The sequence below is a fragment of the Talpa occidentalis genome, unplaced genomic scaffold, assembly GCF_014898055.3.
Source record: "Talpa occidentalis isolate TD23 unplaced genomic scaffold, MPIMG_talOcc4v2.1 talOcc4.9, whole genome shotgun sequence".
Taxonomy (NCBI): Eukaryota; Metazoa; Chordata; class Mammalia; order Eulipotyphla; family Talpidae; genus Talpa; species Talpa occidentalis.
In genome coordinates this window covers 69817949-69842353 of record NW_023605305.1, presented here as the reverse complement: position 1 = coordinate 69842353, position 24405 = coordinate 69817949, and the positions used below count along the sequence as shown (strand labels likewise).

The 24405-nt window shown below is 54.6% G+C and overlaps 1 protein-coding gene across 1 annotated transcript in view; it reads right to left on the bottom strand.

Moving 5' to 3' along the window:
- Positions 1-6896: 6896 nt before the first annotated feature.
- Positions 6897-24405, bottom strand: part of RGS14 (regulator of G protein signaling 14) — a 19969-nt gene continuing 2460 nt past the window's right edge. The window contains exons 2-16 of the mRNA XM_037500268.2: positions 21856-22091; positions 15215-15236; positions 14836-15014; positions 14403-14495; positions 14162-14305; positions 13658-13801; positions 13386-13497; positions 12980-13086; positions 12356-12559; positions 10187-10263; positions 9821-9947; positions 9657-9738; positions 9496-9542; positions 9302-9416; positions 6897-9051 (exon numbers count right to left, since the gene is read on the bottom strand). Of these exons, the coding sequence (XP_037356165.1) occupies positions 8849-9051; positions 9302-9416; positions 9496-9542; positions 9657-9738; positions 9821-9947; positions 10187-10263; positions 12356-12559; positions 12980-13086; positions 13386-13497; positions 13658-13801; positions 14162-14305; positions 14403-14495; positions 14836-15014; positions 15215-15236; positions 21856-21900 (1701 nt within the window). The 5' untranslated portion in view covers positions 21901-22091 and the 3' untranslated portion in view covers positions 6897-8848. The remainder of the gene's footprint in view (positions 9052-9301; positions 9417-9495; positions 9543-9656; positions 9739-9820; positions 9948-10186; positions 10264-12355; positions 12560-12979; positions 13087-13385; positions 13498-13657; positions 13802-14161; positions 14306-14402; positions 14496-14835; positions 15015-15214; positions 15237-21855; positions 22092-24405) is intronic.

Below are 24405 nucleotides of genomic sequence, written 5' to 3'. Positions count from 1 at the left end.
CTGAGGAGGAGCTGGGACCCTCCTCTTTATATCCTCAGGCCAAGGGCAAAGTCCCTAGAAACCTTGCTGCCCTACCTCCATTCCCCAATTAACCTTACTCCTGAGATTCCTCCCAGTTAATTGCTAATCGTGTGTGTTACTTGGGGAGTCAGTGTTCATTCTCTCCCCTCCTCCACATAGACACTGGCCTGAACTGCAACCCAAACCCACCAGACCCAGTGAGGGCACAGACGCATCCCCTGCTGTCCCTCAGGCCCCTTGCTCCCAGGGTTCCCTGAGAAATTCTTGGCCCTACTCCCTTCCCAACCTGAAGGGAGTGATCCAGGGAGAGTCCCAAATATTCTGTGGCCTCTCTCTATGTCTCGGTGTCTGTGAGTATATGTGTCCTGGGAGTGTTTGGAGGAAAGGGAATATGTGATGGAGGAATCAGGTGGAGACAAACCCAGAGACACTGTGTAGTGTAGAATAGAGGAGGGTCTCCAATACCCTCCTGCTGTCCCAGGCTGAGAGAATGCGCAGCCCTTGGCCAGTCCAGGGGAGCCCCCTCTGCATGTTAGAACGGTCCCTCTTGGTGAAGGAACAGGACTTGGGAATGTCAAAGGGAGACAGTCTAGAAGCAGAGAAACCAGTTAAGAGACTGCTGCAATTATCTAGGTGAGAGAATAAGGTCTGGACCATGGTAGAAACAGGAGGGATGGAGAGAAGAGTGTGCATCCTAGGGACAACTGGGCAGTAGAACTGGAGACTGGGAGGTGGGAAGGGGAGGAAATATGTGACAGTAGGGTTTCTGGATCAGGAAGCTGATGATAACACAGGTCTGTTGCAGAATTTCTGAAACGCAGAGAGGGGCTTAAGGAAACTTTGAGAAACTTATTTTCCTTTCCCAGGTCTGTGGAGCCTGAGTTGTGTCCCAGATTCACAGAGAGATGAGAAAGGAGTTTCCCTTACAAGGGATTAAGATTTTATCAGATCCGGTAGTGGTAGGTTCCATTCAAGATCTGACTCAGGCAACTGTCTAAGAAACCAGCCTAACATTGCAAATTACCCATTTATCCATTCACCAATGCACACAGCCACCAACTCACCCATTCATCCTCTATCCACACATCCACCCATCATTCACCCGCTCATCACCCACCCATATCCATCTATCCATCCATCCATCCATCCATCCATCCATCCATCCATCCATCCATCCATCCATCATCTGTCCACCTAGCCAGTCAACTATGTGTCTGTCCATCCATTCCTAAGCACATTAGCTGAATTCCTACACTATGCTGGGTATGGCCAGCTTCTTTTCTAATGCACGCAAGATGGGTATGGCCAGCTTCTTTTCTAATGCACGCAATCCCTGAGTCAGCCTGGAGTTCTGAGACAAGCCTCTCCATCTCCTTGAGCACTAACCCCTTAGCCAATTAAATGGCAATGAACACAGTTTTTCCAGTGAGTTGTGTAGAATTTAATAAGATATGTGACCTATCTCAGTGCCTGGAACAGAGTCCCTGCCTTCTTTGTCCTCTTCATGCTCTCATGCCCTTTTCAGTGTCTTGAGATGAAGCGTCCCAGGCAGGGAAGAGCCCTGCCACCTCTAGGTTCAGCCCTGCCACCTCTATGTAATTATAAGAGATATAATTACAAATTATCGTCTATTTATACACTTAAAATAGTCCCCAAAATTTGAGGTGTGGGATGAAACTGCTGCCATCCTAGCAAAAGTGCCGACACATGGGAGCTACCAGAGCTGCTTTCGGGATTCCTGAGAGGACAGAGAAGGTGGCCAGCATCCAGCCCCCAGGTGTCTTAGCCCCTCTGCTCATCCCAGCCCCCTCCCCACTAACCTTTGGCTCCCCTCCTCCCAGAGACAGACTGTGGGTCCCTTTTGACTCTGCCCATCTGTGCACCTCTACCTCCTCCAGGCCTGCTCTGGGCCGGGAGCCTGGGCTGTTGGTGCTGACTCACATTGAGAAGAGGCACCCTACTGGGGAGGGGCGAGCACAGAGACTATGGTGACAGTTCACGGTGACTTGGTGGTGGGAATGGTACAGGGACTACACCTAGAGGAGAAATCGAACATTGTACAAAAATGAACAACAATGTAAAAATAAATAATAAATATATAAAAATATATTAATAAAAAGGGAGAAAAAGGCACCTGAAAAAGAATTCATTTTTTTTAAAGGAGAAAAAGAACAAAATGGAAACTAAGTTAAGATAAACAGAAGAAAAATTAAAAAAAAAAGAACAGGAAAAAAATTTTTTCAAGAGGGAGAGAGGAGCAGTTTTGCAGGGGAACCGCCAAGATCCTTCTGTACAGAACGTGCGTGAGGCGCCTCTGGCGTGAGCAGTTGGATCTGCGGGTCTGAGCACGCGCTGTGCTGCTCACCCCAGCCAGGCCTCCTGGTGTTCTGGACCTCGGGGAGCAGCGTGTGATCCATCATGAGCCAGGCCCAGAGTGGGTGCCCAACGCACCCATCCACCATCTCCTCCTCTCTAGTCCCTCACTCAGTTCTTCTGGTGCTCCTTTCCTGGGGGCTCCTTTGGCCTTTAGCCCCCCGTCTGGGCCACCGCCTCCCACCAGTGTTATTGCAACAGCCTCCCCATTCTCCTCCCTGCTCCTGCCCCCTCCTAGCACCCTCATAAAAGAAAAAGCAGCCAGCCAGCTTTTCAAAACACAATTCTCATCACGTCTCCCTCCTTCCTTTAAAACCTGCCCCTTGTCACAGTTTGGGAGTCACAGCTTCCCTCCTCACCCCAAGGCTGCCCCTGAGAGAAGATAGAGGAGGTCAGGAGAGAGGAGGCCCAGAGCAGCCCCTCCCTTTAAGCGAAGACAGAGGCTGAGAGCAGCAAAGGAGATGGAGAGGCAGGTAGTACAAGAGCAGAAAGTGGAGGCCTTAGAACTAGGGTCACCCATATTTTGAGACACCAGGGTCAGCTGCTGAGGTGTTGGGTAATGTGAGAACCCAGGGACTCAGTGACTAGGGAGTGTGGCCTGGGGGAGAGCTGGGAAGGGCAGTCTGCCTGGGGCTGGGACGAAGCAGGAGGCAGGAAGTGGAGCTGAGAGAGGCCAACACCAACATGACAGGCTGACAAACAGTGACTATCATCACATGGAAAACCATTTCCCCAGGAACAGCAGGACTGCCAGGGGAGCAGAGAAAGCCCAAGAACAAGTGTCGTGTCCAGGAACTGAGCGAGCTGTGGCAGTTGGCACGTCAACCCTTTCTGCAATTCTCCCTCAAGATCAACTTGCTCCTTAAAGACACATGGTTTGCTATGTGAGGTTTCCACGGGACCTAAGCTTGAGGACAATCAAGAACTAACTTTCCAGACCATCTGTCCCTAGACTGGATTTTTGTGTGTTTTTGTGGCAGGGAGGCTGGCTAATGACCCATGCAATCCCAGGACAGGGGTCCCTGGCAGCACCGTCTGAGACCCCTGCCTCTTTTCCCCAACATGGTTATTTATTCAACCAATATGTCCACCCCTTGGGAGTCGTCATGGTGCTGTACATTGGGAATATGGAGTGAACGTTCTGTCCCAGCATTCGGTCAGCACCACTGCACACACATGGCTATACCTGTGGTCAAGGAAGCCACTTCACCTGTGGGCTGGGAACCAAAGGAGGGGCCGCCCACTGGCTCCCTCAGGGGAACATAGCAATCCCTCCTCTGGCCTCTTTACTGTCCTCTCTCAGAGGGCCTGGACCTCAATCTGAGCTGCCCACCCTGTCCCACCTGAGCCCCATTTTCCAGATGGGGGACCCAGGGCCACAAGATCCTATGGGGCCAGGGCAGGAGCAGCTGACCTGATGATGCCCTGTCCCTGTGTGGGGGAGAATTGCCCTGTGTAATTATTAATCCTGTGGCCCAGGCACTGGCCACTCATTGACTCACGAGGCCAAAGTCTGTGATCAAAAGAGCTGAGACTGCTCCAGGCTTTTCTTAGCAATCACCTCTCCCCTGTGGTTCCCTTCCTCGGGTAGCTCTAGCCCTCAGCCCTTCATGCTGGCCCAGGGACCAACTCTCACTGAGGCTTTGAATAGCAGGTTCCCCGTGGCAGTGTAGGGGGTCTGGCTTCAACATTCCAACCCTGAAGGTCTGGCTCCAATCTCTGATTGCAGATTCCAGACTCCAGATTCTGAACTTGAGCTCTTGGCTTCTTGTCCTGGGTCTGGGCTCCAAGCTCTAGTTCCAGGCTTTGTGCGCTAGCTCCAAGCTCCAGTTCCACAATCCACACTCTGGGAGTATTTGGGTCACTTCTGGGTTCCTTCAGCCCCTCAGCCATCACCTCCTAGGCCAATAGGATCCTCCCTGCCCACCCATCTTAGCTGGCCAGGGCTTCAGCCTGGCCATTAGCACTGCGGGCTGCACTGGAGGTGGGATGCTGGTTCTATGGTGCTTGTCCATAGACATGCACATGGAATACGTCCATGTGGTTTTCTACTTCTGCCCTCCCCTCAGGCCTGTATTCTGGAGACACAGAGGACCCCTGCTCTGACCTTGAGATATCACAAGACCCATACACACATTCATGTTCTCAGCTCTTCTTGGGTTCCCCAGGGCCACCACATACGTGAATGGCGCCCCCTGCAGTTGTGCAACCGTGTAGGCGAGTGCCCAGCCAGAACTCTGATTCAATGTGACCCAGTGTGTGTATTCTTCCCCATGTAAGCTTTCGTTTCCCTGTGGAGGTGAATTCCAGTCCCTAATTGCCCAGAAGCTGGAGTCACCTGACCTGCAAGTCAGGGTCCCCTGCCAGGTGCACCTTGTGCTCACCCATGGTAAGGGTGACTGCCCCAGAGAGCACAGACCTACAGCTGCATCAGCACTTCAGCTGAACTCCAGGTAAGTAGCCAGTGCTTCTACCTGCCCCACCTGGCCCAGGGCCAAGGTCAGTGTGTGCCCTGCGCTCGCTCACCCTGGGCCCCTTCTATGTCATCCTCTTCCCTGGCCCCAAGGCCCTGAGGTTGGGGGGGGGTGGGGGGCAAGAGACAAATAACAAGATTCTCTTTCGGGAGCTTGGTGTCAGAGGAGTATGCATCCCACCTGTTCTCTCAGCCCCACTGTCCTCTGTGACATGAGATACTGGAGGTTGCAGAGTGGTCCACAAATGTACATTCTCTCTCTTCCGTCACGCTGGGCACTGGGTGGACAGGCCAACTACCCTCCCACCTACAGGGGTTGAGAGGACGCAGCTCTGCTACTTTTCTGGCCACCTAGGAGTCGAGCTCCATGCAGTGTGATGATTGGGGGGTACCCCTTTCTGGGGCCTGAGCCCCCTTTGCTGCAGATGAGGCCGGCCTGGCTGGGACAATAAGAACTCAGGGCCTGTAGGAATTATGAAAACCAGGTCTCTCTCAGCCCAAGGTGGCTTCAGGGGGGTGCTGGGAGCGGGGATTGTGGCAGGACACACATCCAGCCAAGCAAAATGGGTCCAGAAGTGGGGGTGGATTGAAGCCCCCAAAGAACTGGGTTCTATTTCTGTAGAAAGGGGTGGTGAGAAGTGGCCTTGAGGAGTTCTTTGTGTGATAATTATATTTAATTGCATCCTTACAAATTATTAAAGTTAAGGGAATCTCTTTTGACCACTATCCAATCCAGGTCCTTCCTATCAGTTCAACATATCCTTCTAGAACATTCTTTCTCCTGTCTGTACACTTATAAGTGCCTGCGTGTTTGTGGTTTATATATAGGCATCATGCCATATGTACTTCTCTTCTTTCTTTTACTGAATAATAGCACATCTTTACTGAATAATAGCACATCTCTGTTGGAGAACTTTCCAACAGAAAACATTGTACATGATTTTCCATCTGTTATGTGATGTGGCAGAGGATGGACACACCACCATGTGCTCGGTGACCTCACACACCACTCCTGTTCACATTTGGCTGTTTGCCAGTTTATGGGCCACAGACAACCCTGGGGGTGGGTTGTGTTTTTAATTTTTAGCAGAAACTCCCAAACTGTGGCCCTACATAGCCACGTCAATGTACTCTCTCCAAAGAGGGCCCAAGCTCCCCATTTGGGGTGGTCTCTGTAGCATCTGGGCCTTCTTAGGCATGTGTCCTGGGTCAGATAACCTGTGTGCTGGTGACACTCTAGTGACGATTCCCTGTGGGATCCCAGTCTAGGAATTTTCCCTCCTGAAGTGCCTCTCCCCACCCCCACCCCAGCCAGGCTGTTTTGTTATGAAGTCAAAAATGAGATAAAGGATGGAGCGGCTCTAACTTGGGGGCTTTGGTTGATGTGAACCTTCCCCCTGCAGGGGCCCATCGCTGTAGAGACACTTCCATCTGACTTGTGACCATGGCATGGGCCAGTCTCCTTAGGAAAGGGAGTCTGTACCAGGGTGGGGGGCTTGGCCTACAGGATCTACTGGCTTTGGGAAGATACCCCTTTTCTCACCTGGTGTCCCCACCTCTCTGTCCTATGGAAATGGAAGTGTGTCTCCTCCCACAAGGGAGAAGCCCCAGGGAGGTTCTGTAGCTGACCAAGGGAGGGGCATGTCTGGTCTCCATACCCCCATTTCTGACCACAGGCTGTAACCCTGATGCTGTGTAGTCCCCTATCCAGAACCCCAAAAGCCTGCTGTGCTTTGCTGGAACTATCTGAAGTTGCGGCATCATTTGTCAGTCCAAGGGGACAGAGCAGTGATAAGATGGACAAAGTTCCTGTCAACAGGGTGCTCACATCATGTAAGCAAACAAGCATGAATAAGTCACAGGGTCATTCTTAAGGTGGGTTGAGTACCGTGAAAGAAGAAAACTGGAGAGAACAGAGCTGGGGAGCACTTCATATAGGATGTCTTAGTTCATTCAGGCTGCAGCAATAGAATTCCAGAATATCAGAGACTGGGTAGCCGATAAACAGCAGACATTTATTTCTCACAGTTCTAGAGGTTGGAAATCCAAAGATCAGGGCTCTTTTCTGGGTTGTAGCTGGTCAACTTCTCCCTGTGTCCCCACCAGGCAGAAGGGGTAAAGGAGATCTCTGGGGTCCCTATTATAAGGATCTTTAATCCCATTCATGAGGGCTCAATCCTCATTAGGTGTAATGACACCCCAAAGGCCCCACCTCCTAATACTGGGGGTTACTATCAACATATGAGTTGGGGGGGCGGGCACAAACACTAAGACTAGAGCATCCCATGACCAGGGGAGGCTCCTCTGAAGTGTTCAGGCTGAGCTTGTCTGGGAAGCAGGAATTTTGTGGTTGTGGGTCTCAGCAACCCCACCCAGAGTTGCAAGCACACACATATCAAAAGAATGTGTTGGCTCGCCTAACCAAAAAGTCTGGGCCAGCTGACTTCAGGCATGCATGGCTGAATTTAGGCATTTGGGTCAATTTTGTCAGGAATCCTCTTCCACTCTCTGTCCTGCTCTCGCTGGGGGCTTTATTACATTGAGCTTCTCTCCCAGAATGTCCTTTCTGCACATCCCCAGGAGATGGTAAAAAATGACGAGAGTTGGGATTCTGACTGGGATTAGAGGTCATCCCTGAACAAAACTCTGATTAGCCAGGTCTAGATTTTGAGATACCCCAGCAGCCAGGGGATGTGGTCATCCCATCCCACAAAAGGGGCTGAGGAGACAGTGGGCTAGCACCCCCCAACCCCAGGAAGGCTTGAGTTTGATTTCCAACTTCCCTAGAAAGTTACTGTGAGCCAGCGATCCCCTCTGACCTCAGGCAGGAATTTCAGGGTTGAGGAGTCAGTCATGGGACTGGGGGCAGTAAGAGGCAAGTGCAGTGGGGAAGAGGGCCCTTATTCCCGGGGTGCCTTCCCAAGGCTCCCGTGTAGCTATGTGTCAGCATCAAGCTGAGTCTGACTTCTCTGCCTGTAGGCTGGGAGCCCCTTCCTTGCATCGTTCCAGGCTTCCCTGGCTGTCCCCACTCAGCCAAAGCAGGCGAGAGGTGGAGCCTGCCCCACCACAACCACGTGTCTACCACGGCTTCAATGCATCCAAGGGAGCCTGCAGCAGCTCTGCAGACACACTCAGTCCCCAGCAGAAGCAGAGGACAGCAACCGGAGGGTGCATACAGATCCAGAGACCATGAGATTGCTTGGAGACACCTGGCAAAGGCAGGGTTCCCCAAAGGAAACTCTCCCCTTACCCCACCCTCCAACACCTTCCTTCTTGCTGTCTCTGTCTCTTACACCCCCATACTCTGTGCAGTCAGGAAGAGAGGTTCTGACAACAGGAAGTCAGGGGGCACATCCTGAAGTCCTTGATAGCTTCCTGGCACTGACCCTGGTGACAGGCAGTGCGGTTTGGGGTGGAGGGGCACAGCGTAGACTGGTATGTAAGAAACACGCCTCATGGCAGAATAATAATAATTATTATAATAATAATATCATACATCCAGGACAAACCCAGCTGCCCCAAGCCAACTGCAAAATCCATATGTACAGTAGAATTTATGTAGGTAGAGGGAGGGGCTGCCCACCTGCCTGCACCCCCAGGTCTTACTCATACCAGCTCCCTGAGGAAGGGCCGGCCCCTCCTCCTGCTCCCCACTGAGGCTTGGCACCAGGTGGGGAGGCTGGCACTGCCAACGCCATCCCTCCCTGTTGAGCAAGCCTGCCCTGGGGACTAGGTCCACCTCCCTGCAGTGGCCTGGCTGTAAGGTATGGGTGGGGGAGCCTGTGCAGGACCAAGTGGTGGCAGCTGTTAGGTATGGCTCCTCTGAAGCAGCTCCTCACCCCTCCCAGCCCTGCCCTCGGGCCTGCCCGTGGCAGGAAGGGGCCAGGGACACTCATGGCACATACAGGGCATGCAGAGCGGGCCCATGGCATGCTTGGCCCACAAGGTGCCATGCAGTGGGCCTGGACTGTTGGGCAATAGTCAGAGGGCCGAGTGGGCAGTGGAGTCCGAGGAGCCCCCTTTGGTCTGGACCGCTGATTCAGTCTGTGGTGAGGCTTCCTGGGAACTGGACCCTTGAGCAGGCAGCTGCAAAAATTCTGGAAGCACCAGGTCCTCTTTGCGCAGAAGGCCCCTCTGGTCATGGGCCCCACTGCTCTGTACCCGGTTCAGCAGCTCCACCAAGCCTGGGGATGGCCATAGAATCAGGGGTTGCCTAGCAGACCTGCCTAGGCTAGCCCACCATAGTCCCACTATCCTCACTGCCTCCCTGACCCCTTAGTTCGCCCCTGGTCATCCAACTCCAGTGGACCTTAGTTCTCTTGTTCCAGCCCCAATGGCATCCAGTCCCCTGCTTTAGCTCAAGCCTTCTGCTGCCACCCACCCTCAATGGTGTCCAACTCTTTTGGTCACAACCCCCCACCATCTCCACTATACCTTCAATGTCACACGTCTGCCGCTTCCCAGCGACACTACTGGACGCCTCGGCCAGCGAGTTGAGGGGCGGTGGAGAAGGCTGGGCTGCCTTGTTCTGGGTTCTAGGTGGGTCACCCTGCGAGAAGGTGTGGTCAGAGTCATAGCTGAGAGAGGAGGCATTATGGGCGCCTGAGAGTGCCCACCTCTCCACTCACCTGGCTGCGGCAGGGGGATGTGTGGCTGGCTTCGGGGATCTTCACACCTGAGGTAGAGAAGACCACCATCCACAAGCATTTACCAGTCTGGACCCCCTTCCTCCTGGGCCAGAACCCTCCTGGGGACCAAGGAGAGGGGAGGAAGGGGCAACGTTCCCTACCTGGGAGAGTGTCCAAAACCAGTCTCTGGGTGGCCACGGAGCTCACTAGCTTCTCCAGATCCACCGGCTGCTTCTCCCCTGGCTGTGGGGACAGGTCAGCAGCCCGCGGGACAGGCAGCTTGCTCCCCACCACTGCGCCCCGGCCCCAAGGACCTGCCACTCACCCGGTGGAGTGACACCTGTTGTGGACTCAGGCAGTGCTTCGCCAGGATGGGCTGCAGTGCCTCCTGCAGCCGCTTGGTGGGCTTAGCAGAGATCCGCACCACACGGTCCAGCGCTGCCACCTCCAGCCTGCAGAGAGCCTGGAGCTGCAGAAGGGCAGGACCCCACCCGGATCTCCCCCAACCCACTTGTGACAAATCCCACGCTGACTGGGCAAGAACTGGGGGGACGAAACTGGCTGGGGGTGGGGGCTCAGACTGGGGTGGGGTAGGGTGGGTAGCACAAGAGATGGGACTTAGGGAGAACATGAGCCCCAACTAGGGTCCCAGTTGGGATCCAAACTCAAGCCTGGAGGGAGAAGCACTCACTCAAAGGTGATCCAGTTCTCCAGCCGCACTTCCTGGTCGGCCAGCACCGTGCAGTCCTGATCCAGAACCAGAGCCTTCTGCAGACAGCAGACAGGGTTTCAGCCACCCTCCCACCCACTCCAAGCAGTCTGCTGATGGGAGGGAGCCACCTTCACTTCCTCCAGTGGCTGCCACTGGGGATCCCTAAGGTCAGAGGGACTCCCAGTGTGCTGGTGATTCATAGCTATGGGGATGGGGACAAGAGCCTGGCATGACCACCCCTGGGATGGCAAGAATGCCGGGAAGACTTTGAAAAGGCAGGTGTCATAGGAAACATGGAGATGGGATTGGGCACCAAGTGGTAATGGGATTGCTTGGGTAAGAGACAGGTTTAGGTCCTGGGTTTTGAGGTGTCCTCTTCCTGGGCCAGGCCAGCACCTGCCTCCTGGATAGCCATCCTATACTTCTTCAGGCATGAGAAGCCCAACCAAGTCAGTCAGATCCCATTTCCTCCCTTGCCACCCATACTGGGACAGCTATCCAGGCCTTGTCCCTTTTCTGACATTTGTCTACTTCTCCCTTTCCCACCTGCTGAGGACACTTCTTGTCTCCTCACTGCAAAAAGGGTCCCTCCCCCAAGATCCCCAATTAGGATGTGAAGTTCCAAGGCCATTCCTAATCTCCCGGACCTACCCTAATTCCAGCCCCATTCCCTATTAGGATGTGAAGTAGCTGGCATGGGACCTGGCACACAGTAGGTACATAAACAGTAACTGTAGTGACTACCACCTCCAGCGACCCTACTGCTTGAACGTGCCCCAGGGGGCTGGGGAGACACCCTCTTCCAGGGGATAGGCCTGTGCTATTCTGCAGGAACAGGTGGGATGTGGGTGGTGAAGTTATATTTAGGCATTGTGAAAGCCCATCTGGGCTGTGGAGGCTGCCAGAGGGCCAGAGAGAGTGGGCAGAGCGCCTCCTATTGCTGCCCGCACTCTCCCATCAACCAGGCCCCTGAACTTGTCCTGCACTTCTTAGCCACCTCCAGGCCTCTGCTTCAGCTATTCTCTTGGCTTGTAATGTCTTCCCCTGTGTCAGGTAAACTCCTCCCATCTTCATCAATTGTGACCTCTTCCATGAAGCTTTCCTGGCATCGGTCAGAAAACCTCCCTTCCTCCCCAGAAACTCTCATTGGGGAGGGAATTGACTCCTTCTCCCTGATCACATCTTGCATGGCTCACCTCTAGCCTGTGGACCTGGAGGACAGTGCTCAGGCCCAGGTCCCACGCTGACCCACCTGGCAGGACCTTATAGGCTTATCTACGGGGTGAATGGAACCCAGCTGGGTCCCCTGGAGCATTCTTTTTATTTATTTATTTATTTATTTATTTATTTATTTATTTATTTATTTTTAAATAATAAATTTTATTTTTATATTCCCCATACAATTGCAACCCCCCATCTGACCCCAATCCCTCCCCTCCCGCCCCCCACCCCCCAAAAAGTGTCTCTGGTTCATAGTTTTTTGTTGATTTTGATTTTCACTTTCTTATAGTTATTCATTTTCCTGGTCCCTTATTTAAGTTTTCTAGATTCCTGCTATGAGTGAGACCATCCTGAAGCATTCTTTATCTCTGCCTTACTGGATAGTTTAAAGTAAGATTTTTCTAGACTCCTCTTTGAAGTTTATGCTAGTTTGCATCTAAAGTTTTTCATGGGTGCCCCTGCTATCAGAGCAGAGAAGGTGAGGACTCCCTAAATGACTATTTCATGGATGAGCAGTATAAACTCTGGGGGTCATGGGGGAAATCCCGGCTTCATCAATGGTTCCTCCTAACCCTCTCACCAACTCCCAGAGTGTCTGGGACTACCACAGTGAGGATGATAGGTGAAGACAGAAACTAGGATGGGGAGAAAGTAGGGATAGGATTTTGTAGGACAAGAATGGGTGTCTGAGTTTGAGGGAGGAGTTGGTGCTGGGCTGATTTAGAGTGGGCATTGAGAGTAGGGGCAGGGTTATAGTGGAGGCTGGAGTTAGGAAGGGGAGTAATAGGGAATGGGGCTGGAATTAGGGTTGGTCCAGGAGATTAGGATTGGCCTTGGGAGTGTGGTCAGGAAAGAGTCAGACAAGAAAGGAGTTGGGGGTCAGGAACAGAAAAGGAATTAGAGCTGGGGACCAGACCAGCTTCATACCTGCTCGTTGCCCACCAGGTAGACTTTGATATCAGGTAGAGAGAGGCCTCGTTTCTCACAGATGCCTGCCAGCATTGCACGGATGGTGAGGCCAGGTCGGGCCAGGGCCAAGGAGGCTGTGCCATCAGGCAGGTACACGCAGCAATACTTTCCTAACCGGTTTTCGCTCTCACCTTCTGAGCTCCCAAGGCTCTTCCGGTGGCTCTGATTTGGGCAGGAGTCGGGAGAGGTCAAAGATACACAGACAAGGTAGGTACATGGACAGGAACGCTCATGGGGTGTGCACACACTCACGTCCAAGAGCATACCTGGTAAGGTAGGGCCTCCTTTATAGCTCACCTAGGTCTATGGGCACCTGGAGACAGGTCCACCCACCCAACTGGGCAGCACACATGCACATACATGCACACACATTGCCTGAGGCATCCATGCCATGCAGGGAGAAAGTAGAAAAGTAAGGTAGACAGGTAAGGTAGTCAGGTAGAAAGTAAGGAGGCAGAGGGGCTGATGCTGGGGAGCAAGTCCCAAGATGGAAGTGGGGACAGTGGCTGGGAATGATGACGCGGCCTCACAAAGGGGACTGGCCCTAGTCCCAACCTCATCTCCCCCAAACAGTTGGCTCACCTCAGATTTGCTGCTGACGAAGGCAAGGAAGCCGAGGTCCAGACTGGCAGAGGAGTTGAGGGAGCCCTGAGACTCTCTGCGCAAGTTGGGAGCTCCAACCGCTAGTTCTAGGGGAGAGGGCGCATTGGGCAGAGTAAACCCTCCTCCCCACACCCACACACCTGCTGAGGCATCTGCCCCAAGGGGTGGATCCTGTGGGCACCCTCCTGCAGGTCTGGGTCCCTGGCAGTTTCGCTATTGATGGGGCTTCCCAAACTTCCGGCGTTTTGCTTGGGAACAGAACCACCCCGGGAACGTGGTGGTCACAGGGACCTGCATTTCGGTTTTCAGACTCACACCGGTCGAATAGGGAAAACTCGCCCAAATTCCTTCCCCTCTCATCTCTGTGGCCCGCTCCTGCCCTCACCCCTGCGGAAGGACTTGCGGAGCTGGCGCCCTCCAGGAACCTCAGTCGAAGGCAGCTGCCCCAACTCCTCCACGCCCAGCGGCAGCGACTTCCCGGGCTTCAGCTTCGGCTTCTGCTGGCGCAGGAAAGGCACTGGGACCGGCCGGGCGCCAGCCTCCGCGCCGACCGCGGGCACAAGCCTGCGGACGGCCCCGCCCCCGCCCCGCCCCCGGCCCCGCCCCCGGCCCCGCCCCCGCGGCCCCGGCCCCGCCCCCGCGGCCCGGGCTCCGCACCTTCCTGCTGGCTTCGGGGCTGCCCAGGCGCGAAGAGCCGGGTTCCCGCAGGGGGCGCCCTTCGGCCTCCGCCAGTAGGCACTCCCGGTACAACGGAGACTTGACGAAGCGCGCGTAGCTGTCGAACTTCATTAAGTTGAAGATCTGTGGAGCCGACGCCGGGCAATGAGGCGGGGACCGGCGCTCCGAGGGCCGCCCGCGTCCCGTCGGGGCCTTGGTGTTGGCGGGGTCCGCAGCCAACTGAGCAAGTCCCTCGCCTCCCCCGCTAAACACCTGGGGCCGCAGGCCGCATCCCTCACCTGGACCGCGCCGGCCCCTCCTTTCGCGCAACGTGCGGTGCGCTCTCCCACCTGTGTCCTGGCCCTGCTTTCAGCGGGGTCCCCGCATCCAAATCTACTTCCCGACGTCTCCACCCCCAATCCTCACTCTGAGACTTCGTTCTCAGATCTGGACCTGCTTTTTTGCTCCATGGTGCTCTGGCGCCAGCGGCCCCCGACTGCTCACCTGAAGCTGCTGTGCCCGGAACATGTCTGGCCTGGGCTCAGCCAGCACCTCCTCCCCGAGCCAGGCTTGCCTGTCGATGTTCACGGGGCTCAGCGCCTGACTGGACAAGAATTCTTGGTAGATGTTGCGGGCCTCCTGAGCTAGCTGGGACAGGGGCAGGAGGGATAGAAGGTCAGGGCACAGCCCATGCCTTGATCCCCACTCTGCTCTGCTCTCTGCTCCAATTCCCTCTTCCCCCAACCTGCTTGGTGTCACTGGCCGGGATCTGCTGGAAGCGCTCGCAGGCCTTCCAGAAAGTCACATTCTCAGCACTGAACTCCTTCTTCAGGAACTCCTTGGGGGTGGAAGGAGGAGGCAGTCAGACACACAGAGACCCCGTCAGGGGAGGCAGTCAAGGAGATTGGGTAGACCCAGGGCTAAGAGGCCAAGCCAGTTAGACAGGGCCAGATCAGGAGGAACAGAGAGAAAATGAAAGGCAGAGTCAGGACAGAAAGAAGCAAAGTTCATAGCTGGGAGAAGAGGGTGACAAAGAAAGGCTGGATGAGGCAAACAACAGAAGAGTCCCACCCTGACCAGACCAAAGGTTCATTCACAGCCTCTCTCATTCCCCACAGCAACTCTCCCACCACCCCCACCACTGCCACCCTCCCTCCCTATCCCACTCCAGGGCTTACAGTGAAGTAAGCCAGACCCAGGGGGTCCTGTAGCAACCGCTCGAAGGACAGGGCCCAGCTGGCCACAGGCTGGTCCTCAGTGGGGAAGGGGCTGCTGGGACCACTGGGGAGGCTGTGGATGCTGAGGGAGCTGCCACGGCCTTCACTCTGGCCCTGCGAGCCTGCTGTGCTACTCAGCTCTGCGGAGGGATAGATAAGTAGAGGTGAGCTTTGCAGCCTCCCCAGTCTCCCGCCCCACCCGACCCCAGGTAGAGCCACTCCACAGGTCCTTTTTCTGGAAAGATAGCAAGTGACAGGGGTGTCTCCACCCCATTTTCATATCCCCCTCCCCTGCTCCACCACCACCAGGCAGACTTCCCACACATACCCTGTCACTTACCTCCATCTGAGACAGCCAGAACCTGCAAGAGACCCGAGGTGGAAAGTCAGGGCAGTGCCCACGCAGGGCACACGTAAGGGTCAGCTCCAGGCCCAGTCACCTGGACTGGAGCTGTGTTCTCCTCTGCCCAGAAAGCCATACTAGGCATCCCTGGCCAGGTCCCTGCTGGTCAGTATTTGTTCAATCTGTCCCTAGCTCCCCAACTACCACATGCCAAACACTATGCGTTGGGTCTTATGCCAGGTACCTTCCAGTTACCCTTGGCTCCCTCCTCCACCAGCACATGCTGGAAGAGCCCAGGTACAAAGCTGGTGGGTAGAAGCACAGACTTAGAACCCTGCTTCTGCCACTTGCTAGCTGTGTGCCTTTGGGCAAGTAACTTGTCTCCATCTGTGACTAGGGGATGATGGTAAGTTTCTTCTGGGGGCTGTTGTGAAGATAAAATCAGTGGAATGTATTTTCAGCATCTAGAATGGTCATCAGCACGTGGCAGGGGCTATATCAGTACTTGCTGTTGTCGTTGAGGAAGGAGAGGTCTCTCTGCAGCCTGACCTTCCTCATTGCAACTGTTCCCTCATGGGACCCAGGGTCTTCCCTGGGTGCCACTCTCACCTTGAGCAGGCATAGGACATTTTATAGTATCAAGAAGGTGTTCTTCAACTTTAGTATGCAGCAGAATGACTGGAAGAAGCCCACCTCCAATTTCAAGTTCAAGAAGGTGCAGGTTGGGGTCTGAGACACCACATTTCAGCACCTGGTGCATGGACCACACTTTGAGCAGCAATGCTATAGAGGCCAATTCCATCCTCACCCTCCGCCCTAGGCTCCAGCCTCTCTAAAGCACAGCTCTGACTTCTCTGGGAATCCCAACCACTAGTGAAACAAACCAAAAAAAACCTCCTTTCAAAATGACTCTTGCTGTAGTTTCCCTTGGTCTTCTGCCTACTTTTCTAGCAGCCCCCCAGCTTCCTCATTACCTCCTACCCAAGCAAGGCAGAAAAAGGAAGGAAGAAACTGAGCACAGAGAGATACACCACATCTCTCTGCTCTGGGGCCCTTCTCCATCCCACCTATCCCCAGATGCAACACACAGTTTCTGCTAACGTCTCCACCCAAATGTCCCACAAACCCCTCAAACCCAGCTAGTTCCAAGTGGAAGCCATCAAAGCCACCACCAAAGCAGGCCATGGAGCAGGCTTCCCCGCAGCCTGCCATTCTTCCCCTCACCTGCTTCCTGACACCAGGACTACGTCACTCCAAGTCCTTCCTCCCTCTCACCTTCCACATCTTCACTAGACTCCGTCACCTAGCGCTTTCCCCACCTGTCCCCTTGTACCATCCTCCCCACTGGAAACAGGTCTGCAAGCATCTCCTCCCCAGGAAGCCTCTCCCTACCCTAATGCCTGGAACCTCACTCTCTGCTCCCCACCTCACGGGAGTACCTGGCTCTCAACTCTGTAGGCCCAGCTGCTCTGCACATTCTTTGGACATTATTATCTTGGTCCTCAGAATGTTTTTTTCTTTTTTCAGTTTAAAGGGAATACAGTTAAAAGTTAAAATGTGTTTCCCATGTTTAAAAATCAGGAGTTTTACATAATATGCTCTGCTTTCTGTCTCCTTTTTAAGACCAGGATGCCCCATTCTCCTGAGTGTCTTCCCAGCCAGAAGCAGCAACTTCCCTGAGCAACAACTGCGTTCTCTAAAAGGCCCCATGCTCTCAGGGGTCTCTGGGGCCAGTTAGATGCATTTTTATCACTTTTGGAGGCAGACAGCCTGGGTTCAAATCTGTGCTGTGTGACCTTGGACAGGGGACTGTATCTCTCTGTGCTCGGTTTCTTCCTTTATAAAAGTGGGGCAAATAATGATCCTAATTTGTGATTAAGTATGTATAAAGAATTGCGAACACACTACCTGGTGTGTAGTCAGTGTTCAGGCATAATACTGTTACTATTGCTCTTGTGTTGGTGCTGGTGTATGAACCTGCTAGGCATTCTAGATTTGTGGAGGAAAGAGAGCAGGCGCTGCAGTCCCGGATTCAAATTCCAGCGCTACCCTTTTCTGGTTTTCCAACTTGTCTCCTCCTGAGCCTGGGCTCCCACCTGGGGCACAAGGATAAGAGGAGGGGTGTGTATGCCAAGAGTGGCACACAGACCTGCTACCCCAGGCACCCCGCCCTTGCCATCCTGCTTCTGCACCTGTCCAGCTGATGACTTCACCCCACCGCTGCTGGAGAAAATCCCAACTCTGGGGGGTGTGAGCAGGAGACCTGAAGCCTAAGGTCCCTCCCAGCATGCTCTTTCCCTTCCGAGCAGCTTCATTCATCTTCATGTCTGCGTACCTGGTGTTTTTCCTCCCCAGCCTCAGTGCCCCCATCGCTGTCATGGCCCTGCCACTGGGTTTTCAGGAACTTCATGACTCCCATCTTCCGAGGTAGTGCCTGGTCCCCTCACCTCCCTTTAGCCCAGGATTCGGCTTCCTCCTTGCTCAGCTTCCTCCCACAAGGCTGCTGGGGCAGACCAGGAGCCCCAAGGAGGACAAAGGTGCCAATCCACACGCCTATCTTATTTTATTCCTTATAGTCAGTGTCTGTGGCTTTAGGTGGGGCTGGCCCCCAAGTCCTCTGGCCTGACTCCCTGCCCTGGAAGGGGGAGCAGTTGCCAGGTTACAGCTGAAAATCTGCCTGGGCTTGACTAATGAGCCCCTTCAGCCTCCCCCAGTTTCCTCCCCCTCACCACCCTACACTATCAAACTTTTCTATTCTCTTCATGCCCCTACTCACTCCTGCTTCCTGCTTTGCTGTTTTCTCTGCCTGGGTTCCTGCTCCTGCTGCCCCCACCGACAGCACTCCAGTCTCTGTCTGTTGACGTCAGTCATCCCCAACACCGTGGCCTGAAGCCCCTTTCTCACCACACCTCTGCCCACTGGCGTCTGGGCCCCTCTCCCCGGCCAGCCTGGCAGCTTCCTCCCGGGGAATGGCCTGGTTTGTCGGAGGGAACCGGTCTGAATCCTCTCCTCACACAGCCCTCTCCTCGCAACCTGCCCCCAGCTGACTTCAGGGCCCCAAGCATCTCTCCTCCGCCCTCCAAGGACACTCCTGTACCCCCCTCACTAGGGATGCTCTGCCTTGGAGCACCCCATCTTGGGCTTGGAGTTCAACCTCCTGAGCCCTCTTGCCCACTTGCTGTCGGCCCCTAAAGGGTGTGAACCGAGATTCAGAGAAGGAACAGAGCAGAGATGGGGGCTCTGCTTCCTAGAGCCTCCCTGGGTAGCCTGCGGCTCAGCATTCCCCACCCGCGGAGGCTGCTGGGACGGGTGGAAGAAGCCCCAGGCCTGCATGTGAAAGCTTAGGCAGGCAGCCCACGGAGCAGCACGTCCAGGCATGGAGGGAGGGGAGTTTGGGGGGACACAAACTGCTGCCACCTGCACAGGCTCCAGACCTAGGGAAGTTGTTTGATGGCGGCTGCCCTGGCTCCACCCTGGCCTGCTTAAGAAGTGGTGAGGGAATGGGAGAAAAGAGGAAGAAAAGATGAGGAAGGGTGTGGTGGCCTGTGACTCTCGACCTTTGTCAGGTCTCAATTTGTCAGACTTTTTTTCTTAAGAAGTGGATCTTGCGGGAGCTGCTGGTATTAGAGAATACTAAATAGCCCAGCATGGCCTGAGCGCCGATTGTGTGCCAGGCACTCTCTGACAGCACGCACCTGTGTTCTCACTCCATGCTGGCTTCCTATCCTTCCTATCCTATCAACTCCCATTTTACAGATGAGGGAAATGGAGGCCTAAAGAAGTCACACAGTGGGAAAGGGGCCAAGCTAAAATTGCACCCCAAGCATGCCTGACTCTGGAGCCCGAGGTCTTCCCTCCCTTGGTGGACAGGAGAGCCAGGAGGCCCAGGGCCTCAGTCCTTGGGGCACAGGTGGGCAAGGTTAATCAGGGGCTCCTCTTGAACTCTGCCCTTTGGAAGGATCATACCTCAAAGGGAGGGTTGGTTTAATGAGCATTTTCTGCGGCCTCCAACTCATCTCATCCTAGCTTGGGGAAAGTGAAGTGCAGAGATCCTCCCTCTGTATACCCACAGAGAACCCTAAGTACCTGGCTCCTTCGCCTGAGCCAGCCCTCGGGAGCTGAGCCCAGTCCTAGCCCCTCTGAAAGGTACCTGCCCCCTCAGGGCCTTGCCCCGTGCTGGACACCAGGAAAGAGGTAGAGGTCCAGTGGGCTCTGTGTACAGGCCTCCTTGTTAGTGGGAGGACTAGCTGGCCCCCCCCCCCGGGGAATAAGACACAATAATCACTCCTCTCTGGACTTTAGGCCCAGCCTCTCCCTGTTCACCTGTGCCCACCTACCCCGTTCCCCACCTCTTTTGCCCAGCACCCCCTCCTCCATCAGGAAGGCCCTGGCAGGACACGTACCATGCCATGATGCACGGAGTAGGGAACTTCTGTCTCCCTCCTGGTCTCCCTTTGATTTTCTCTATTCCTGACCTGTCACTCTTTCCTAAATCTGAATTTGATTCTGGTCTTTGAACCTATGTTGCCATACCTGGAGCTGCTTGAGGGCAGGGCCGGGCCTGGGGGCTGTTGGGTGAACGAGTGTGTGAGTGAACAAGTGAGTGGCAGCCGGGGCAGTGTGAAGACCTCTCTGGCAAGGGGGCTGAGCGTCTCTCTAAGTGACAGGTTTCATTGCAACTGCCTGACAAGCTGAGTGGCAGGCTGACAAATGAAGCTGTGTCAGCGGGGAATGACAGCAGGTGAGGGTGGCGGCAGGGGGAGGTGGGCGAGGGAGCCAGGCAGTTTGGGGAGGAGGAGGAACCCTGGTATTGAGTCAGAGGAGCCAGGTTCCAAGGTGGGTCCCTTGACCTGCCGACTGCCTTCAGTCAGTGTAATGTACTCCTCTGAGCCTCCCACAAGAAGGAACTCACGGAAGGAGTCAGATACCCCGCCCCCAGGGGTCTGTGCACACCCCTGCCACCCTCTCCTTCAGTCCAGCATGGCCTCAGAAAGCATGGCCAGCAACACGCCCATCTGTGACCCTCCTGATTCCAAGGGGTGTCACAGAAAGTTCAGAAGGGGCCCAGGAAGGGCAAAGATGAACTATGTTGCTGAGAGAAGCCAGGATGGCCCGAGCTAGGGGCAGAGCTAGGGCACCTTCCTCGCTCTGAATGAGTTTTGGGGAAAGGAGCCATGGGTTGATGCAGGAGGGGCAGAGGATGGGTCTGTCACTGGGACCCTCAGCAGGCCTGGAGTGTTGGCACTTCAAGGAAGCACTGACCCGATTGCCCTCTATGGCAGGCATGGGCATGCTCCTCTTCGGACTGGGTACCCAAAGTGGGTCAGCCATGCATCAGGCCTCCAAGTTGGAAGTGCTCGGTCCATGGGTGGCTGCATGTCCCATGAGTGCCCACCATGGGGGCTGCAACACAGACACAGTAAGGTGGGGACTAGGCCAGCCTGATGGGGTTTGCCTCTCCCACCCAGCTAGCCTGCGCCTGGGCAATAAAGAGACGCTTAAAGGAGAGGTGGAGACAGGTCATGGGAATTAGAAGGCAGGAGTGGGGGTATAGGGGTGGCTCATATTCTTGGTGAGGCAAGGGATCCTTGAAGAGGGGCTGAGAATGAAGGGGGGCATCAGGATGACATTTATGGAGCCTCCACAGCAAGCTGAGCAGGGACCCCACATTGATCTTCTACTTAATCATCTCAATAAGCCTTTGAAATGTGTTCCCATCTCCTCATTTTAAAGATGAGGAAACAGGATCAGAGAGAATCCCTAGTAAGGGACAGCAGAGCTGAAATTTAAATCTTTGCCTTTGTCCCACAGTACTAGTTTGCAGCCGGGCTGGGAGCATGGTCTGGACATTGAATGGTCCTCCTGGGGTTGTAAGGATGGGCTGGGGATGGACCAAGTGGGAGAGAAGCAGGGGGAGGGGGAAAGGGCAGCACAGGTTACCCCATCTGCTGAATGAATAAAGGTGCTGGACTCTCTGAGGGCAACTCTGTCTCAGGGGCCAAGCAGTCAGGAAGAAGGTTTTAGGGGGTGGGGCAGCAGCATCCAGAGGGGATCCTAGTGCTTAGCTACCCCCACCCTTCCTGGTAGCCCAGAAAAAGAACAGAGAGGAGTGGCACCAACCTGGCCTGACCCTGCTGGCCTATTCAGGCTGCCCTAGGACTGCTAGTTCTGGCAGGAAGCCTTGGGAGCAGGTCCAGCTGGAGGTGCCCCAGTGAGTGCTGCCCCCAAACTAACCTTGGGCAGCACACTGTGTTGTAAGGAAAGGAAGGCTAAGTGAGGCATGAGGGCTGAGGCCCCTAGGGGGGTGTGCATGCCCGGTCTTCTCCTTGCTACTCTAGGTTATGGGCCTTCCCAGACGGTGCCAAAATAGCAGGTGAGAGAGCAATGGGGGCTGACCCAGACACTTAAGCCTCTGCTCTTGTCTCATCTCCAGGGTCACCCAAATCTCTAGCAAGGACTTCTAGAAGGTCCTGGGGTGGACGTACCAGGTCCCACACTCTGCTGCTGTCTGTTCTCGACTTCTCCCGCCTGCTAGCAGCATGCAGGCTCTTGCCCAGCCCCACAGGCTGCGCCTCCTGGGCTCCACCCTGGGTGTGCCCATACCCTCCCCATGGGCCTGGCCTGGAGCCCACACTCACCATGCGCCCGTTGGGGACACCCAGGTGCTTGGGCTTCCCTGGCATGCCGCTGCTGTTCACGGGTCCCCGCCGCAGGAGGTGCCCACCATGGGGACTGTGGGCAGCGCCGACCAGAGCTTGCACAGCAGCAGGCAGGTGGCGGGCAGGCAACAGAAAGAGCCCTGCTTCACTCCTCCAGGCCCTCACATCCTGAAACACCAGCTCACTACCTCTTTTCTCTGCCACAGGAAGTGTCTCTATAGAAACCGAACCACAGAAAGCAAGGTCTAAGAGAGCGAACGCCTCTTCCTACACATAGACACACACATTCATGCGCACACACACATGCCGCCAACGCACTCTTGGCAACACCCCACGCAGGCACCAGCACTCAGCAGAGGCCTCTGTGTGCCCAGCAAGGAGCCAGCTTGGTCTGGTCCAGCCCAGGGAACTCCAAGGTAATGATCACACATCTTGCAACTGTGCATGCTCTGCCGGGGCACCTGTGGACATGTGCACACCTGCACCGAGTGTCCACACATGTTCTTTACTCAGCAGATTTATCTCACACCTGCTGCACACAGGGCTTGTGCACACTCGGCACCCCTCCCCCAGACAGTGCCATGTGCAGTTACTACTTCCATCCCTGGGCACTTCCCACCCAGGTGGACACATAAAGACACATACAGACCACTCAGGTATAAGTATTAAAAATACAGTCTCTCCCTCGTGAGGAGCGCCTGGGATCCAGTCATATGTATAGTCCCATGGATAGGTGCTAGTGATAGGCACACCAGCACACAGGCACATGTGGACTCAAAGAGCCCAGGGACATGTGCAACCAGGTGTGCACACACTCACCACCTGGGCGGTGCATCTGTGCCCAAAGACACGTGAATTTATTCAGTCACATAAAAAATCTGCTCATTATTCCCACTTTACACATTAGGAAACTGAGACTAAGAGAGAAATGAGTTGCCCAAGGTTACATATCAAGTTAGGGATCAGTTAAGCTTAGCAGATATGAACGTGTGTGTGGAATGGTGGGGAGACTGGGAGTTGGGCCGCGGCCATGACCAGGCCAAGGGGTCACAACTCACCTTCCTCCCTTCCAAAGGTCCTATCACAGGCTCTGCCTGGGACCACTTCTTAAGGTCATCCTCCCTGCTGCTGCAGCAGTGCTCTGCATATCTCCATTGTAGATGCCAATTTCAGCTCTGACCACTTCACCCCAGGGACCCCATCAACTCTGGGACTTCCCAGCTTGTCCTCCCTGGGTGTGGTGGAGTACCTCCATCCCATAGAACATTGTTCTCAACTTCTTTCTCCTGATTTCCTACAGGGGATCAGGTACCGATGTTTAGTCTCCCTGTGGGACTTCTGATCCTCCTTCCCTGCGGAGACCTCTCTTGTTGAAGTCTTGTCCTCTCTCATTTGCTTATGATGACTTCCTTTTCAGTCTCCTTACCTATTAGTCCCCTCCTAGCTATGGTAACATAGCCAGAGAAACCTACCTTGGGCACACCATGCTTAAAACCACCCCCACTGCCTTCTAGGAGAAGGCTATGTTACGACTTAGCTAGGAACTGAAGGCCCTTTGAGTTCAGGACTCAGTCAGACTCCAAATATGCCAACCCCTGTCTTCCCAGGCTCCAGTCTTTCCAAACTGCTTTTTTTTTTTTTTTTTTAATAGAGGCATGTTTGTTTGTTTATTTATTTATTTGTTTGTTTTTGTTCATACATGCACTGGGTACAGTCAGAAGCGCGGGAGGGTGAGAGAATTCACCAGAGCCAGAGTGGGGAGCAGAGCAGGCAGGCAGAAGGACCGAAGTACACTGCTGAGGGGAGCAGCGGGCCGCAGGAGAGGTCTGCGCGCCATGTGGGACCCTCCTCTGGTGGCCGGGGAGCAGCCGGGGATCGAACCGGCGCCTCAGAGGCTGCGGGCAGCTTCGCAACCCAGCGCTCAACCGCTGCGCCACCGGGGAGGCCCCCAAACTGCTTTTGTTCCTTAAGTTTTCAGACCTCCCTCCCTGCCCTTACATTTCCTGTTCCCTCTGCTGAGAACGCCTTTCATCTTTCTGATCTTCCTTCATGATCCAGTTCCAGAACAAATATTCATTCTTTCTCCAATTACTTATTAATCATCTCTGATGTGTTAAGCATTCTTCTAGAGGCTGGAAGTCCAAATATGACAAAAATTCCAGGTCTCATGGAGGTCTAGTGTAATGTCCATGCTCCTATTGGATGAATAGAGATAAATCTCTGGAAGAGTGTACTCCTGGGAATGGCAGGAGACGTTTGTTGTAGAGATGTCTGTACTTTATATATACAAACATGTTATTACCCGAGTAACAAAAAAAGTTTGCTAAACTTTTATGACCCAGGGCCTCCCTGGTGGCGCAGCGGTTGAGCGCTGGGTTGCGAAGCTGCCCGCGCCCGAGGGGCCGGTTCGATCCCCGGCTGCTCCCCGGCCACCGGAAGAGGGTCCCACATGGCGCGCAGACCTCTCCTGCCGCCCGCTGCTCCCCTCAGCAGTGTACTTCGGTCCTTCTGCCTGCTCTGCTCCCCGCT